This window comes from Sminthopsis crassicaudata, chromosome 1, assembly GCF_048593235.1.
Source record: "Sminthopsis crassicaudata isolate SCR6 chromosome 1, ASM4859323v1, whole genome shotgun sequence".
Taxonomy (NCBI): domain Eukaryota; kingdom Metazoa; phylum Chordata; class Mammalia; order Dasyuromorphia; family Dasyuridae; genus Sminthopsis; species Sminthopsis crassicaudata.
In genome coordinates, this window is record NC_133617.1 from 329,753,520 (window position 1) to 329,771,781 (window position 18,262).

Genomic DNA, 18,262 nt, shown 5'->3' on the forward strand with positions numbered 1-18,262 from the left:
GACATTGTTGTACTTCCTTTTCAATTTAGAAATGGCTGTCCCCAGAGACATGGAATACTTTGTAATAGAGGCTTCTCTATGTTGTTGTTGATAGTAGAACCTCATTGATATTTTCTCATTTTTTAAAATTTATTGAAAGATTTTGATTTTGACACTAGAATAAGTATTGATTTGGTACATTCCTGTCATCGCTTGACAAAAGAAGTGCTGCTAAACTTTATGGTTGTCAGGAGAAGCATCCCAATCAAAGTCTCTGTAGGGGAGTCAGAGAAAGAACCATGAATGTGATTTATTAAATGCTAATCACTAAATTACAAAATATTTATTTGACATAATTTATTTAAATTAATATTTAATGGTAAATATAATTTTAAAAAGTTATTACCCTCATTCCACTTGTTTTGAAAATATTTCACTGAATATTTGAACCATTGATGTGGTATTTAATGTGGAAGCACCTAGATTTTAAATTTCATTTAATTCTTAAATTTCATTTATAAAATGTCTATCATAGAACCAGATTAAATGGGTGCTTAGCAAATATTATTCTGCTTTGGTTCCTCAAAGTCAATTACCATCAGACATTTTCTGAATGATATATATACATAATGAAATCTGTTCTTTGTTGTGATAAAAATTTATATCTAACTCTGAGTCAACTTTTTCACTTTCTATGGCTGGTAAGAAATTATTTTGGTAAGTCTCAGTGTTTCCTAAAGTAAAAAGTCTATCTTAATAGTAAAATCAGCCTTATTTGCAAGCACAAAACGTTACTATCCCCTAAATAAGTACTTTAAAATAAGTTCTCTGCTAATAACTTAAGAAATATTTAATAAATTTTAATTCATATTTTATTTGTATAATTCACATATTTTAGTGAATGGCAGGTCAAGAGAGACAATCCAATAATTTTCTTTAATCATTTCTAATTACAAATTGTCTGTTTCTTACTTCTCAATTCCAATGTGCCCTGACACATAAGTAAGAAAGAGTAGTTTAAATATGTATCTTCAATGTCTTGATTCCAGAGGCTTTGTGCTTTAATTACAAGGTGTGTTTAATTATACTTAATATGATGTGTAAAATTTGCTAGAATTAAAGCATAAAACTGAAGAGATGTATCATATTCAAACCTTAGTAAACTATTATGCTATATAATATAAAAGGATAGGCATTAGCAATTTTTAAAGCTATTAATCCTAAAAATGATGAGGGAAAAGGCAGCACCAAATTGAAAAATAAAAAAAAAGATAAAAGAGAAATAAAGATTTTCATTTATATACAATGTTAATGATAGGGGCTAAAATAGAAATATCTTTGTGTCTTCATTTGGAACAAATGGAAGATGTTCTTGATTAATTTTTTTTTAATACTAAAAGAACATTCAATGTTGATAAAGGTGGATAAATACATCCCCGCGTTCTTAGAAAATATAATGATGATAATAGCAGAAATAGTACTTAGAACATAGAAGTCACTCAGGACATTTCCAGTAAAACCTTTCTTCTGACTTGGATATTCTATATAGTGAAGTTTTTTTTCCTTGACATTAAATAAAATGGGTGGAGCAGATTTTTTAATATATTGTGATGAGGTTTTTGTCAATGACATTCTCATATTATTATTTTAGATCTTATAGTACATCAAATCTGATGGATGACCTGAAGCTTTTATATAGGACAGCAGGTCAGCAAGGCAAAGGAATCAGCTTTATTTTCACTGACAATGAGATTAAAGATGAGTCGTTTTTGGAATATATGAATAATGTTTTATCATCTGGTGAGGTAGGAGTGGATTTGTTTTTCATGTTTTTGTCTCCTATTCTTTTATAGTTTTTCATGTTTTGTTCTGTCAGAGTAATGGTGTCACTAAGAGTTCAGTGGTAAGTGCTGATAAAAGGCTGTGCTTGTTGAAGAATAACTCTCAAAGAAAATATAGAAATAAGCATTTGAAAATTCATATACTCAGAGTGAGAAATATGAAATAATATAAGAAGCTTATATATTTTATAATGTAACAAAATTATTCACATATTGCAAAATAGATGTAGATTTCATATTTTCTTTCTTTCTTTTTTTTTTTTTTTCTTTTTTCTTTTTTCTGAGGCTGGGGTTAAGTGACCTGCCCAGGATCATACAGTTAGAAAGTCCCAAGTGTCTGAGACCAGATCCGAACTCGGGGCCTCCCTGAATTCAAGGCTAGTGCTCTGTCCACTGCGCCACCCAGCTGCCCCTCATATTAAGTTCTTTAGACTTTTTAAAAAATGGCTTTGAGAATATAAATGAAGTGTTAACACCTGGTCATTGATCAGGATATATCTTGGATAGAATTAATTTGAAATTTTATATCATATTTGGTAATATTTCTTTCCTAACACTGGGATTATATATTTGTATTTGCTTTTTAAGGTTTCCAACCTATTTGCTCGTGATGAAATTGATGAAATTAATAGTGATCTTATATCAGTCATGAAAAAAGAATACCCCAGACGGCCTCCAACTAATGAGAATTTATATGACTACTTCATGAGCAGGGTCCGACAGAATCTCCATATTGTACTTTGCTTTTCTCCAGTCGGTGAAAAATTCCGAAATCGGGCCTTGAAGTTCCCTGCACTTATCTCAGGATGTACTACAGATTGGTTTAGTCGATGGCCTAAAGATGCTCTGGTTGCTGGTAAATATGTAATTTTTGTATTAGTGTTCTGGGTCTATGGTATTTCCTATATTTCTTACCATGGAATTTGCTATCACTAATAGTCAAAAGGAAAAAAAAATAATTGGTTAACTGTCTAGCTTCTTTTCTACTATACTGAAGTCCGATTTCTTCCCTTTTCAGGAAGGGACTAAGTATGAGAAGTAAGTATGGAATCTGGTTTAAATTATATATTTAAAAATGTATCAAACACTTTTTAACAGTACAGAATTCTTTATAAATTAATACTCCTACTGTAAAATAACAAGAAGTGCTTATATATCCTATATTATATGCTTTTCTAAATATTTTATTAACTATTTGAAATATGAGCTTTAACTAGTCCATTAAACTAGACCATTAAAAATGTTTTTATATTTATCCTGCATTGTACAACTTTAAGTCCATTTAGATAAAATGAGATTATCAAAATTATTTAATGTGGAAAGAAATACAAAATACAGAGTAATTAATGTATTTTCTAGTTATGGTGAAAATTACTCTGAAAAAACAAAACAGGGCATTATGTGAAATAGATGACCAATGATTTCACTAAGTTAATCAGTTTGAATGGGAATGATCTCCCCTTCCTAAATTCTTAATTTATTTTTAATAGAATCATAATTATTCAAGTTACCAGAAGGCACCTTTGATTTCTTTATCCCCTATATTCTAATCAATTAAATCTTACTCATTTTTAAACTTTATTGCATCCCTCAGATTTGTCCTTTGATTACTATAATCCCAATGCTACCAATCACTTGAGGTTCTCATCAGTAAATGTTTAGTTATAAAGTTAATGTAAAACTTTGGTAGTATTCAAATTAGTGTCACTGCCTCCCTTATTTTCTCACTTCAGTTCATCTTGCTGTTAGAAACCCAATGATTCTGCAACAGGCATCTTCTCAGAAAGTCTTCATAAGATATCATAGATATGCAAAAAGTAGGCTAATTCCTTTGAGACCTATATATCTCTGGATACCATCATATTTCCTTCTGTATCCATAATGATCAAGATGAATGGTACTTCAATGTCATTTACCCAAGGGAACCCAAAGAAAGATCACAGCTCCCTCTTCCTATCTTTCATATCTTCTTGTCATGAGCAAATGTTTTATAGAGTAATGATGAAATCTCAAAGAAGAGATTCTGGGATCTCTGAGGGGATTGTGCCAATGGTGTCTCATGATATTTATTTTCCTACCACCCTTTATTGTATGTGAATTCTCTATTCTGACATAATGATATAGACATATGAAGAGTCTGTCTCTCTTCTCCCTGTCCATGGTCCGGTTCTACCAATAAAACTGAGAGATCCCTGTGAGTATTATTGAATAAATGCCCAACTTAGTTCTTAGGTTCAAAGTACCCTCTCAAGATTCTTTATAATTTCATTGTTGTATGTCAAGACTTGCCAACGTGGCCTTTTTAATTGTTATATTATTTGGTAGTCTTCAAATTAGCATTACTCCCTTATCTTCTCCTTTCAGTGCATCTTTATAATAATTGACATTCTCTGTTTCAAGTGAATATTTTAAAGATGGTGAATAAAATTTTGTTTCATGGGATAATGACTTAGTACTGAAAGAGACCTTAGAGGTCATTTAGTCCTATCCTTGCATCTTATGGATGCACAACTTATTTACTTGAAATGACTATCACACACTTAAGTGCAAGGTCATGACTAAGATATCTGAAGAAAATATTGGATAAGTTTTCATAGATGCACCCTTGACTCAGGGCATCATATTTTGTCACACCAATAGGGAATAACATTAAGAACATTTTGCATGAGACTCTCTTGTTGATTGGTAGAAAGAATCATACTCTATATATTTATGAAGCTTTCTTGTGATTCATTTATTTTAAAAGTGAATTGCTTTATTTTAAAAGGCAATAATATTTTTTCATGGTCTAAATATGCTGGTATGCATATATATAAAATCTTGCTTTATAGAAGTTTAGAAATGGATATTATGCTTTTGTAATTCTTTTAAAGTAATCTTTTAAAACAATATTTCTTTAAACAAATGAGTTTTAAAAACTCATCCAGATACATTACTAAAGATAAAATTATTTTCATAGTTGTCACTTACTAGATATAGTTCTAAAGGTTATTTTTACTATTTGAAATTTTCAGTCCTGGCAATATCTAGTGCCTGGTTACTTCTGTTTTCCAATTATCTTCATTTTCTTGTTTCATATTTCTTTTTGTACTTCTATGCTCCCCAAATCACTAAATAAATTAACCTCCGTAAAATTCTGCTAACTCTCTGAAAAAAAATAGTAGTCATTAACATTCTTCTAGATGTGTTATTCATTTACTATTTTAAAATGCCCCTTTATATCTTTCCTCATCCAGAAATAGTTTGAAACAAATTCTGAGGAAGCTGCATCTATAATTAAGTCAACTCTTTGGTGAATTGATTCTCATTTTAGATTATAGAACAGTTTGGTTCTTCTATCTAAATACCACTGCTCATCTCAAAGCTTATAAATAATTATCTAGGATAAAGAGAAATGATGGTATATACAACAATCATTTAGAAAAATATCACCACTATACAACTATATATATATACATATATGAGCATTTTCCCAATAAAAGTTGTGTGTGTGTGTGTGTGTGTGTGTGTGTGTGTGTGTGTGTGTGTGTGTATGGCTTCTGTAGAGGTCATTTTTATTCCTGTTTCCAAATGTGCAGTTAAGAAGTCTGCAGGCACTTTTAGATCCTGGCTTGAACTTCCTGAAAATCAAAACAGGTGCTTTTCAAAAGAGACTTCCTCTATTTGTTTTCTTGGGTGGTCCAATGGTAGTTCATTTGATTTAAATTTCAAGGTGCAACAAATTATATATATTTTCCAATAGAGTCTAACTGTTCTCCAATACTTACATAGATATGATAACTACAGTCATAATTCTTGCATTATAATAGTGCTTACTAGTAACCCCATTAAGCATGTGAATACTCTTCTTGGAACATCTTTTCATATTTTCTTATGGGTCCCGCGGATATTCTCCCTTATGCCACTGGGAGAATGTTGTGAAAAGATGAATGTTTATTTTGCAAGAAATGAATTAAGATCCATTTTGGCCTAGTTTATAGTTCACCTTGGAATCAGCTACTGTGGGCAAACCAGCCAACATTTAAGTGCCTTAAGCAACTCATTAATACTTTAAATGGACGAAATTTCCAGAGTGGCAAGTTGCTTAATATATTAATGTGTCAGAAATGTTTCTAAGATTATAAATTACAAGGTAGTGAGAGTTCGCTACTCTAGATTTTTTTTTAAAAGCATAAGCATAATTTAAAAATATTAAAATTATTTCAAATGAAAATTATTAAATTTAGTTATTTTAAATTAAAAATTATTTGCTAGATACAACTAGGATTTGAATTTAGATCCTCTATTACTTGTCATCTATATTAGCCATAAACTGTTTATTGTTTAGTTTTTGCATTTGGCCCTGGGGATGCTTTGAGACAATTGGAAATGTTGAAAGAGTGAACATGAAAAAATGTAATAGGCTGCTGGAGTTTTGATTACTTTGGCTATTTCAGTATAATAACAAAGGTGTTATTTGTCTCATTTGCCTCCTAAAAACAAACAAAAATCTGGTGCTATTCATGTGAGAAAATGTTGTATTCTATTTCTTCTCTTTTTTTTAGTCTCATATTTTTATGCATAGAGTTGTTATTAATCTTCCATTATTAAATACTGATGTCTTCAGTAGATTTGAGGCCAGTCCATTAGTTGCTTCTCAAGCATATCATGAAGCATTTATAAGGACTTTATTAGTTTGTTTGCACCGTATGGGTAGGGACCATGTTTTATGTTTTCTACCTCAGAGTATTTGAATCAGGTATACATATATAGAATAGGAAGTAAGTACATGCTTCTTGATTAATTGACTGATTAACCTTGGTAAGTACAGAGCCATTTTCAGGGGGAAGCAATAAGGTAATATAGTGGGTACTATATTTAGAATACTTGAGCAGTTAATGTTCTTCCAACAGCAGTTTTTACTTAAATATTTCTAAAGGATGCTATAAATTTTAGGAGATTATACATGGCCAGCTGCCACAGCTAAGGACAAGATGGCTTAGGCATAACATAATTTAGTGATGGACATTTCCACTTATGAGATGCAGTCAGCATCTAAAAGAATTAAATGCCTGACAAGTGCTGAGTGAAGACGGTAGTGACACTGTTAAATATGAGTGCCACGTGGGCTCTGACTCTTGAGTTATTTGTAGAAGTCATGCACCTATATAAGCTATAAAACAGACTTGCTGGCAAGCAGACTTGCAAGTTCCACTTGAATGTTCACAAGAGGCTGATTCTCCTGAATGAAGAAGCCCTGTACAGAGAAGGAGGTTACTGGTTAGGCTTAGATTTCATATTTTCAAGCATAACAAGAAAACCAAAATGAAAATGAATTTCTGTCTGTCTTTCTGTCTCTTTCTCTCTTTCTCCCCCCATCTCTTTTAAGATGACATAGAACCTCAAAAACTACAAGACATTTTTTCCATATTTGAGAAAAACTTGACCTTGAAATGCTAAATTTGTACAACTCTTAATAATTAATACACTTTTAAAATAATTTAAAAAATTATGTTTATGATACTTAGGATAACAGGAGCATGTAATTTGAAATGGAAAAGATCTTAAATATCACATAATTCTTCATCTTGAAGATGAAGTAACTTAAGCTTCCAAGAGGGAAAATGACTTATCTAAAAGCCTCAGTGGTAGTAAGTCAATGAGAGGAGAAAAGTGCATGCTTAACACTTACATTGTCTTTCTTATTTCTAGTGTCTGAACATTTTCTCTCTTCTTATGATGTTGACTGTACTTGTGAAATAAAAAAAGAAATTGTACAATGCATGGGCTCTTTTCAAGATGGAGTGGCTGAAAAATGTGTTGAATATTTCCAAAGATATCGACGTTCTACTCATGTGACTCCCAAATCATACCTCTCTTTTATTCAGGGATATAAGAATATTTATAAAGAAAAGCATGCTGAAGTACAAACATTGGCCAATAGGTAAGTTCCATGTAAACTCTGGCTTTCATAAGTTAGCTGGTGGTGTAGTGGATTGAGCATTGGCCTTGAAGACAGGAACATATATTCAAATTTAGCCTTGGGGTCTTAAGAGCTGCATAATCTGTACATGTCATTTAACTTGTCTGCCTCAGTTTCCCTTTTAGCTTAGTTATAGACAATTGATATTTTTTCAGTTGTTTAAATCTGATTTTTTTTTTTGTGTGTGTGTGTGATTTGTAATTGTGTTCATATAATTCTTGGGTTTGTCTTGGCAGGTAGATCCCTGAGTATTTTATTTGGTCTACAGTAATTTTAAATGCAATTTCTCTATCTCTTGTTGATGGGCTTTGTCGGTAACAAATAGAAATACTGAAGATTTGTGTGGATTTATTTTATATCCTGTAACTTTGCTAAATTTGTGAATTGTTTCCAATAGGTTTTTGGATGATTTTCTAGGATTCTCTAAAATATATCATAATATCATTGACAAAGAGTGATAGTTTTTCTCATTGCCTATTTTAATTCTTTATTTTTCTTTTCTTATTGCTAAAGCTAACATTTCTCATACAATGTTGAATAATTGTGGTGACAATAAGCATCCTTGTTTCATCTCTGATCTTATTGGAAATATGTCCAGTTTCTCTCCATTAAAAATAATGCTTGCTGTAGGTCTTAGATACTGCTTATTATTTTAAGAAAAGCTCCCTTTAGTCCTATGCTCTCTAGTGTTTTTAATAGAAATAGAAATGGGTGCTGTATTTTGTCAAAAGATTTTTTTTTCATTTATTGATATTACCATATGATTTTTGTTGGTTTGGTTATTTATATGGTCGATTATGATAATAGTTTTCCTGATATTGAACCAGCCCTGTATTCTTGGTATAAATTCTACTTGGTCATATCCTGCTGATAAGTTGCTATAATCTCTTTATTAATATTTTATTTAAATTTTTTGTGTCAATATTTATTAGGAAGATTGGTCTGTAATATCTTTCTCTGTTTTGACCCTTCTTGGTTTAGGTATCGGTGCCATATTTGTGTCATAGAACGAATTTGACTGGATTTCTTGTTTACCTATTGTTTACCTATTTAGTTTACATAGTATTGGAATTAATTGTTCTTTAAAAGTTTGGTAGAATTCCCTTGTGAATCCATCTGGCTCTGGAGATTTTGTCTTAGAGAGTTCATTAATGTCTTGTTCAAATTTTTTTTCTAAAATAGTACTATTTAAGTATTTTATTTCCTCTTCTGTTAACCTAGGAAATTTATATTTTTGGAAATATTCCTCCATTTTAGTTAGATTGTCAGACTTGCTGCCACAGAGTTGGACAAAATAGATACTAATTATTGTTTTAATTCCTTTTTTTTAAAAATTGGTGGTATTCAAGCCTTTCATTTTTGATGCTGGTGATTTGGTTTGTTTCTTTGCTCTTTCTGATCACCAAAGTTTTATCTATTTTGTTAGTTTTTTAATAAAACCAACTCTTAGTTTGGTTTATTAGTTCAATGTTTTTTTAGTCTCTATTTTATTAAGCTGTCTTTTGAGTTTCAAAATTTCTAATTTAGTATTTAATTAGGGATTTTTAATTTGTTGCTTTTCTAGCTTTTTTGGTTGCATGCCTAATTCATTTATCTCTTCTTTCTCTGTTTTATTTATGGAGCTATTTAGAGTTATAAAATTTCCCCTAAGAACTGCTTTGGCTTCATCCCAAAAGTTTTGCTATGTTGTCTCATTATTGTCCTTCTCTTGGATAAAATTATGGATAATTTCTGTGATTTGTTGTTTAACCCACTCATTCTTTGATTTAGGTTATTTAATTTCCAATTGGTTTTTAGTCTATCTTTCCATGGCCCTTTATTGAATATAATTTTTACTACATTGTGGTCTGAAAAGGAAGCATTTATTATGTATACCTTTTTGCAGCTGACTGGTAAGATTTTTATGCCCTAATATATGGTAAATTTTTGTCTAGGTGCCTTTTACTACTGAAAAAAGGTGTATTCTTTTTGGTCCCTATTCTTTTTTTTTTTTTCCAGAGATCTATCATATTTAGATTTTCTAGGATCCTATTAACTTTTCTAATTTCTTTCTTATTTCTTTTATGGTTATATTTGTCTGATTCTGAGAGGGGAAGATTGAGGTTTCCCACTAGAATAGTTTTGCTGTTCATTTTTTTTCTTGTAACTGGCTTAAAATCTTCTCTAGGAATTTGCCTGCTCAACCTTTGGTCCATATACATTTAGTATCATTACTACTTCATTTGTTTATGTTACCTTTTATCAAGATGTACTTTCCTTCCTTATCTCTTAATAAAATCAATTTTTATTTTTGCTTTATCTGAGATCAGAATTGCTACTCTTGCTTTTTTTCTTTTTGTATATATGTATAAACATATTTTTGCAATTCTCTTGCTGCATAAGAGAAATCAGATAGAAAAAAGTAAATGAGAAATGCAAGCGACTAACAAAAAGAGTGAGAATATTATGTGGTGATCCACATTCATTTCCTGCAGTCGTCTCTCTGGGTATAGATGAAGGCCTATACTTTTAAAATTTTCTCTTCTGGATCTATTTTCCATGTTGGCTGTTTTGCCAATGAGGTGTTTCACATTTTCTTTTTTTCTGTATCTTGCTCATTTTCTTTTCTTCTCTTTTTTTAAATTTTAACATGAAGCTTTTCTCCTGAGGTAAACTTCCAGTGCTGCTCTCAGCCTTGCCTTTGAGCACAGCACCCCCTTGTGTTTGCAGGGGTTGTTTTGCCTGCTCTGTTCAGCCTGGTTTCCTGGAGTTTGCTTTCTGAGCTGGGGCTGGAAGCTGCCCCATAATGTACTTCTCTACTGAGCCAGAACTGAGGGTCTCAAGTGCTGATTTTCTGTGATTAAGCCCCCTTACCAGCTTTCTCAGAGTCTGTCTAAGCTGGGCTGAACACCCTTTTCACCCCAGTAAGACTGAACTTTCTTGAAGTTTTTCCCGTCTATCTCAAGCTCTAGAGTGGTCTCATTCCATCAGACTTGTGTTCGGAGGCTTAGCTTCATGTGATTTTCCATGGAGAAGCTCAAGCAACTTCTTGACTTTACTGTGCCTCTTGGCTCATCATCAGAATGCATCTTGATGATTCTGCTATTTAGTCTTCATGACCTGTTTTTTTTCCACTTCCTCCATACCATTGTATGATTACAATACACATGCCTAGTTAGCTCAAAGCGTTAGAACGTTGTGTCAATCATAGTAGTCTTGAATTTTTGACAAAGAGCAAACCCTAAATATGCTTACTGAACTGAAATGAATCTTGGTGAAAAGAGTGCATATGTGCATGCATACACATACATACACACACATTCACGGCCTAGGAGAAAGAAAACCTTAATAGGAGATAACCTAGGAGAGCTAACTTTGAAGTAAACCTCGGGGAAAATACCACGAATAAGAGATTTATTAGTTGGTCATTCTACAAAAGCAAGAATAGTTCATATCTACTATTCTAAGAATGCCATAGTGCTAAGAATGGTACATTACATCAGCATTAAAACACTTGAAGTATATACTTCTTGTTCTTTTCTCAAATGATTTTATATATACACACACATAACCACATATGCATATATATGCTGCATATAACTACATACACACTATATACATAATCTATGTACATATACATTCATACATGTGCATATAAACATAATCTATATACATAGATTATAGATTATATTTATATATACATAAATGAATGTATATGTATACACACATATGTGTGGATATCTGTAAATATTAACCTTATAATATAAGGTATAGTATGTAAGATATATTTTATATATGATAAATAATATTAGGTGTATTATAATATATGCATATATATACATAGATATGTGTGTGTCTAGATGTGGAAAGAGTTATTATAAAGGCACTGCTGTATAACTACAAAATAGTAATAATAGCAATTTTGATATGGGATTCCAGGATGAACACTGGATTGGAAAAACTGAAAGAAGCTTCTGAATCAGTTGCAGCTCTTAGCAAGGAGTTGGAAGTGAAAGAAAAAGAGTTACAAGTCGCTAATGATAAAGCTGATACAGTAAGTGCCCTGATAAGCATACATTACTTTCACATAAAACATTCATTTGTCTTCTATTTTCCAGGAGTTTGTGATATAATTAGGTATTTCTTATACTTTATACATTTTGATATACTTTATATATTATACTACATATATATGTATATATATATAGTTATGTATATGTATATATAACTATATAAACTATATATATAGTTTATATAGTTATATTTAGCAACCAATAACATGGTGAATAATAATTTTGTTTCCATTTCAATGAAGCTAATTGTTTTAGATATGAGAAAGTGAACAAGATGGTAGCTTTAACAAATGAGCAAAAAAGTTAAAATGTATCTTTGCAGATATTTTGTGGGCTTCTTCTCTCATGGTTATCTTTTTTTGCCTTGAGTTAGGTCCTGAAAGAAGTGACTGTGAAAGCTCAAGCTGCAGAGAAGGTAAAGGCTGAGGTCCAAAAAGTGAAGGACAAAGCCCAGGCAATTGTTGATAGCATTTCAGCAGACAAAGCAATTGCTGAAGAGAAGTTAGAAGCTGCAAAACCTGCCTTAGAAGAAGCAGAAGCAGCTTTACAGGTAACTTATATAAGACATGATTCATAGCGTTTGGCATAAAGAATGAGAGACAAAATAAAAGCCTGACCATATAAACACTTTCTGTTTCTTACTAATGCACTCTCTGTAGACCAAGTATTCATTCTTGAAAACAGTTTCAAAAGATATTATGTTGGAAATAATTATTTCCCTCCCCTCCTCAACATTTTTACTAATGATTTATTATTTTTTCTCTAAGTAATTTCAGAACTCTAGACCTAATTTTTCATATTTTCAAATTAAAAGGGTTACCACTCTTAATTGTTATCATTTAATTCATATATGTATCTAAACTAATGGTGAAGAAACTTTTTATTTTTTATTTAGAGAAATTGAGCCATCAAAGACAAATCTCTGGAAGGCTATATATAAGTAATGAAGCAGCTTCTGATCTATGGATGTTGAATAATGGAAAACAGATAAAAGAATAAATATTGACTCAGTCTATAATCATGTTTTACATAAATTTCACTGATATGAAGCAATCACACAAATAGAAAGCCAAAGTCTCATAGAAGTTGCTCAGCCTTTAAAGTAACAACAACAAAAATTTATCTCCTTACTAAACAGATATAGACAAATAGCCACATTACAATGTATGTATATATGCATATATGTAGGCATATACATATATGTAGTCATATTAGCAAGAACATTGATATTCTACATAACTAATTTGCAAAATATTAAAGAGGATAAAGAAAGATTATGAACAATATCAGATCACCACAGACCAAAGCTTCTTAAACTGTGGATCTAGACCCACATGAGGCTGTCTAACTGAATGTGGGAGTTTCAAAATAGTGATTTATTATCAGTAAATGTTTGATTTGTATTCTTATTTTATATATCTATATGCTTGGGGTCATTTAAACATTTCTGGAGTGAAAAGGGGTCATGAATGGAAATAGTTTAAGAAGCTCTCTATAGAGTGAAAAACAATGAAGAGAAGGATTAACCTATAGAAAGGTTATAGTGAGATAAAATTTAATTACTATAAGTTTTTATCTTTAATTTCTGAAGATAAATATATGACTATTAGTTCAACTCTATATGTTAAAGATGGAGGCATGGCTAGACAGTAACTCATCTGAGAAATATCTGGGTGATTCAATGCAGTTTGATTCAACAACATGATAAAAAGTACAAAAAAAACAAATTTAGCTTTAGGCTTCAGTTAGTGTGTATAGTAAACAGAAATAACAGTTCTCATATTTAATTGGACTATTTTTTCTGTTCATTTTTGAATACAACATTATAGAAGGAACTTTTTCAATTTGGGGAATATTCAGAATAGGACAACCAGCATGGCGCAGGACTTATATAGGAATTTATTAAATGAAATAAAGATGTTTAGTCTGAAGAAGAAAAATCTCATGGGGTCTTGTCAGCAGTTTCATTAGTTATCATATGTAATGGGTAATAGACTTGCTAGTACCTGATCCCACAGGGCAGAACTAGGAGCAATAAGTAGAAATTGTGGAGAGGCAAATTTATAGTTAATATAAAGAAAATCTTTCTAATACAACTTCCCCCAAAGCTAATGGACTACTCTGAGGAGTAATGGAATTCCATCTGCGATGAAGTCTTGATATACTACCTCCCTGACTGTTTTTCGACTATATGTTGGAGGGGATGCTTTGGATTAAAGTTGAGGGAGTCAAGAATTGGACTGGATGATTCCTATAATTTTTTCTACTCTAAGATGCTATGATACTGAAATCTATATGAATCATATCATTCAAAAATGAAACTAGAAGATGAGGGAATAGATAAGAAATCTGTCAAGATTTCCATAACAATCTTCTTTGTGAATTACAGCAGAGTAACTATACTTGAACTCAAATATGCCTTCACCCAATAAGTTATGTAAGTAGAAATATAGCTAAAGAAATCAGATAGAATAGCTGGGCCAGACCAACTTAACACAAAGGAAATCCAAATTGTAGATGAAATCATTTTAATGCATTGGAGAATTTATTCTCAAGGACTTTGAAAGAGATGGCAGATTGTATAATTCAATTAAAATGTTTCCTGTTGGCATCTCCCACTAGGAGTTAGCAAATGTCACTGATTTTTGAATTTACAAATATTTTCTCATCTGCATTTCCACTCGTGTTTTTAACTTTTCCCATTTACTTTTCCACTCATAATCTTCTAAGGGATTGCAGTCCACTCTATTAGAGCAATGGATTGATTTCCAAAGTCCTGATTTTGCTGCATGCTTTGGACTGCCTCTCAGTCTGGCTTCTGGTTATTTCTTAGTAGAATTGTCTTCACTATGTTGGATTATCAGTGCCAGTGAAGCAATGGAATAGAGTCAGGATGGTTCAGGAACACAGACAGACCCTTCTGGTTACTCTTGTTCCCTCTCCACCCTGATCCATTATTTTTCTCATGTTTGTACCAGCCATTTTCATCCTTGTCATTTTAGTCCCGAATCCTCAACTTTTTGTCACTTTATAGCTTCTTGATTATTAAGAATAATAGAGAGATGCAGATATAGATATAACCCAATTATAAGGCATATATTCAATTTTTATATCCAATGCATTTAATTGCTTATTATTTAAGGTTACAAAGCATTTTACAAATATCGCATTTTAACTTTGCAATAAACTTAGAGAGGTATACACTATTTATTATTATCCCATTTTACAAATGAGGAAACCACAGCAGGCAGAAGATAAGTGACATATCCAAGGTCATAAAGCTATTGTGTCGGAGGCAGGATTTCAGCTTCAAAGTTCTTGATTCCAGGTCCAATGCTCCATTCATTGTGCCACCTGATTGTCTCTTTATTAACACAGTGTAGAAACAGCTGGTATTACCTTGAAATGTTATAGGAATCTTTTGCTAATTTAATTTATAGTTAAAAATATCTACAGATAATGGAAAATAACTTTTCTAAAAAGCATGGTAAATTTATAAGATACAACTTTCTTCATCTAAAGGTCGATTCCCAGCTAAAACCACTTCTAATTATTCAATCTATCATCCCTGTGGCAATACACTATTGTCTTCCATTGTGACAATTCTGTGTTGTCTAAGAGAGATAGAGACACTCTTGACCTACATAACTAATGAATAAGAAATCATGACAGATGCCTACGGTAGGTAAAATTTTTTTGTCTTTGGAATCTCTGATGATTACTTGAATGCTGGAAATTCTATTTTTTTTCCATCCAGATTCTCTATTTCTTTATCTGAGGTGAGAGTATTAATAAAATTTTATAGGAGGCCTATTTCCACTATTTATGACCATGTGTCAGTTTGGATTATAACACTGGAGTTTTCTGAAAAGTATGTTTCTTTGAACCTAGACCCCATGGCTCTACTTCTAACTTTTAAATAAATTATTGTTTTTCATAGTTAAAATATCAGTAATGAAATTTTCAATTTATTAACCACATTTTTTACCTTAGGGTCTGATTTTCAATGATCTTGTAATTTTCTAGACTATCAAGCCTTCTGATATTGCCACTGTCCGCACCTTAGGCCGACCTCCTCACCTCATCATGCGCATCATGGATTGTGTGTTGCTGCTATTTCAAAGAAAAGTCAATGCGGTTAAGATTGACCTGGAAAAAAGTTGTGTGATCCCTTCTTGGCAAGAATCCTTAAAATTAATGACTGCAGGAAACTTTTTACAGAATTTACAGGTAGTTGTTCAGAAATGGGTTGGTTCAATGAGGATTTGGGGATTGTTTTTCAGAGTAAGGAACTGGCTACATTTTCTAGGAAATCATGTGATTGACTTCTTCATTAAGACTCAGGGGAACTGAAATATTTGCATATTCCATATTAATGTTCTATTAGAAAACCATTTAAACTTATTTCTTAATCTACTAACATTGAAATTTATTGAGTTTTCTTTGTTCATTTCCTTTGTCTCCATCAGGATGCAACAAATCATTTTAGTTAGATCTCTCACAGGAAGGGAAAATAAAAGAAAGATGAAAGATTGGAAATTAATAAAGAACTTTAAGTCTTTATGTTGGATGAACATATACTATTTAATTTTGATTACTTATTATTACTACTTTACTTTTGATTACATCTTAACACTAGATAATTAGTTTAAATTTTTCAGTGCGTTACCTTTTTCACAAGCTAATTAAAGATCTATACAAATAAATGACTGAATTCTGATATTTCAAAACTGAGAGCTTTTCATAACACATTAATCTGTCAGGAACAGTACTTTTTTCTTCATTGAAACACTTTAAGCAACATTTTGTTATTAGGAGATAGTTCATTATTTCGAGTTTCCTTTAAGTTGATTGAAAATGAGTGTGATTTAGGATATGTGAAAATTCTAATTATTCATATTTCCCACCATAGTGCCAGCCACCTCTGCTTTTTTTTTAGTCATGCCTTCTTGTCAGCTTCCCATTCTTTTTTGGATCCTGCCACTGTTTTCCTGGTAGAAGAATCTCCTACAACTTCCTTTCTCCTAATCTTTTGCTTCCAGTGCCTTCTATTAAGTTTCCTTAATAGCACTATTTCTGCTTTGATCTGTATCTGTATGCTTGTTTTCCAAAAGGCTCTGGAAATGGATATGTGAGGTTCTAGATTGTAACCTATAGGAATAAAGTGGAAATAAAATTTGCCTTTCAAAATATAGCACTCCTCTCTTTAAAAAATTTTTTTTAGAAATGTTTATACTTTAAAATTTTTCTGCTTGGTTTTAAAATGGATAAGAATAATTTATTTATTATTCACTAATGACACTTTTAAATAAGAAATAAAATCTGCATATTTCGATTACTACTTCACAGGCTCCCTCCTTTGAATTTCCATCTTTGCTACTGATGACTTAGTTCTATATTTATGAGAATATCATAATTTTTGGTCTAATCTTAGTCCATATTTACATTTATTTTGTTTTTCCATTTCAGATCAACTAAAATAGAATAATGTTTGATTGTGTTTTTTTTTCCTTACCTCATAGCAACATTGCTACTAAACTATTTGACATAGGTTCTCAAGAACCAAATCAATTCCCATCCTATATTTTCAACTCACATAAGAGTCTGATGGTAGAATTCTATGCTTGAAATCAGGATGACTTAAATTGAAATTGTGCATCTGATACTTATTAACTGTGTGACTTTGGACAATTCATTTAATCTCTTTGGCCCTCTTTCCTCATCTGTAAAATAAAAGCATTGAACACAGTGTCTTCTTCCCTTCTTTTCATATCTAATTCTATGTCCCTTTGGTCTAATGAATCATAGTATGGAATTTTTATTTCCTTGAAAGCATGAATCATGTTAATATTTATAATCTGCTATAGTTCCACTCAGAGACTCAATAAAATGAGCTATCTGCTAGAATTATCTACCAACTGATTCAGTATACTTTTTTCCCCCTGAGGCTTGCTCTATCTCTTTTGCCCAGAATAGAAATTAAACAGCAAATTTTGGCACAATCCACTACTGATCAGCATAGAAACTTTCATCTGTACCTTTTCTACTTAAGGCTGATTTATTCCTCCTTAGGCAACAGCAGCTCTGCACTGTTGGTGTTCACAATATAGGGGTCAAACTCAGAGTAGGTGCCTAATTGGCTTTGATCTCTGAAGTATTTTGGAACATCTGAGTCCCAAAGATGTACTAGTCTCAGCCTCTCTGAATGCAGACATTATAAATTTATCACTACATTCAGCAAGGCACACTCAATAATTTTTGGTTTTGGCTCCATCATCTTGTTATCTTTTCAGTTGTCATAGCTAGTGATTTTGATCAATTTTCAAAGTACTAGACTACCTACATTTATGATAAGAATCTTTCAGTAATTTTGAATTGAATCAAATGATAAATGCTAGGATATTAATTTTCAGAAAAAGAGGTATTTT

The 18,262-nt window shown here is 31.6% G+C and overlaps 1 protein-coding gene across 4 annotated transcripts in view; it reads left to right on the top strand.

Moving 5' to 3' along the window:
• Positions 1-18,262, top strand: part of DNAH5 (dynein axonemal heavy chain 5) — a 392,301-nt gene that overhangs the window by 289,923 nt on the left and 84,116 nt on the right. For all 4 annotated transcript variants that reach the window (XM_074279122.1, XM_074279119.1, XM_074279121.1 and 1 more), the window contains exons 54-59: positions 1,631-1,784; positions 2,409-2,676; positions 7,512-7,743; positions 11,701-11,815; positions 12,208-12,384; positions 15,861-16,064. In XM_074279122.1, the coding sequence (XP_074135223.1) occupies positions 1,631-1,784; positions 2,409-2,676; positions 7,512-7,743; positions 11,701-11,815; positions 12,208-12,384; positions 15,861-16,064 (1,150 nt within the window). The remainder of the gene's footprint in view (positions 1-1,630; positions 1,785-2,408; positions 2,677-7,511; positions 7,744-11,700; positions 11,816-12,207; positions 12,385-15,860; positions 16,065-18,262) is intronic.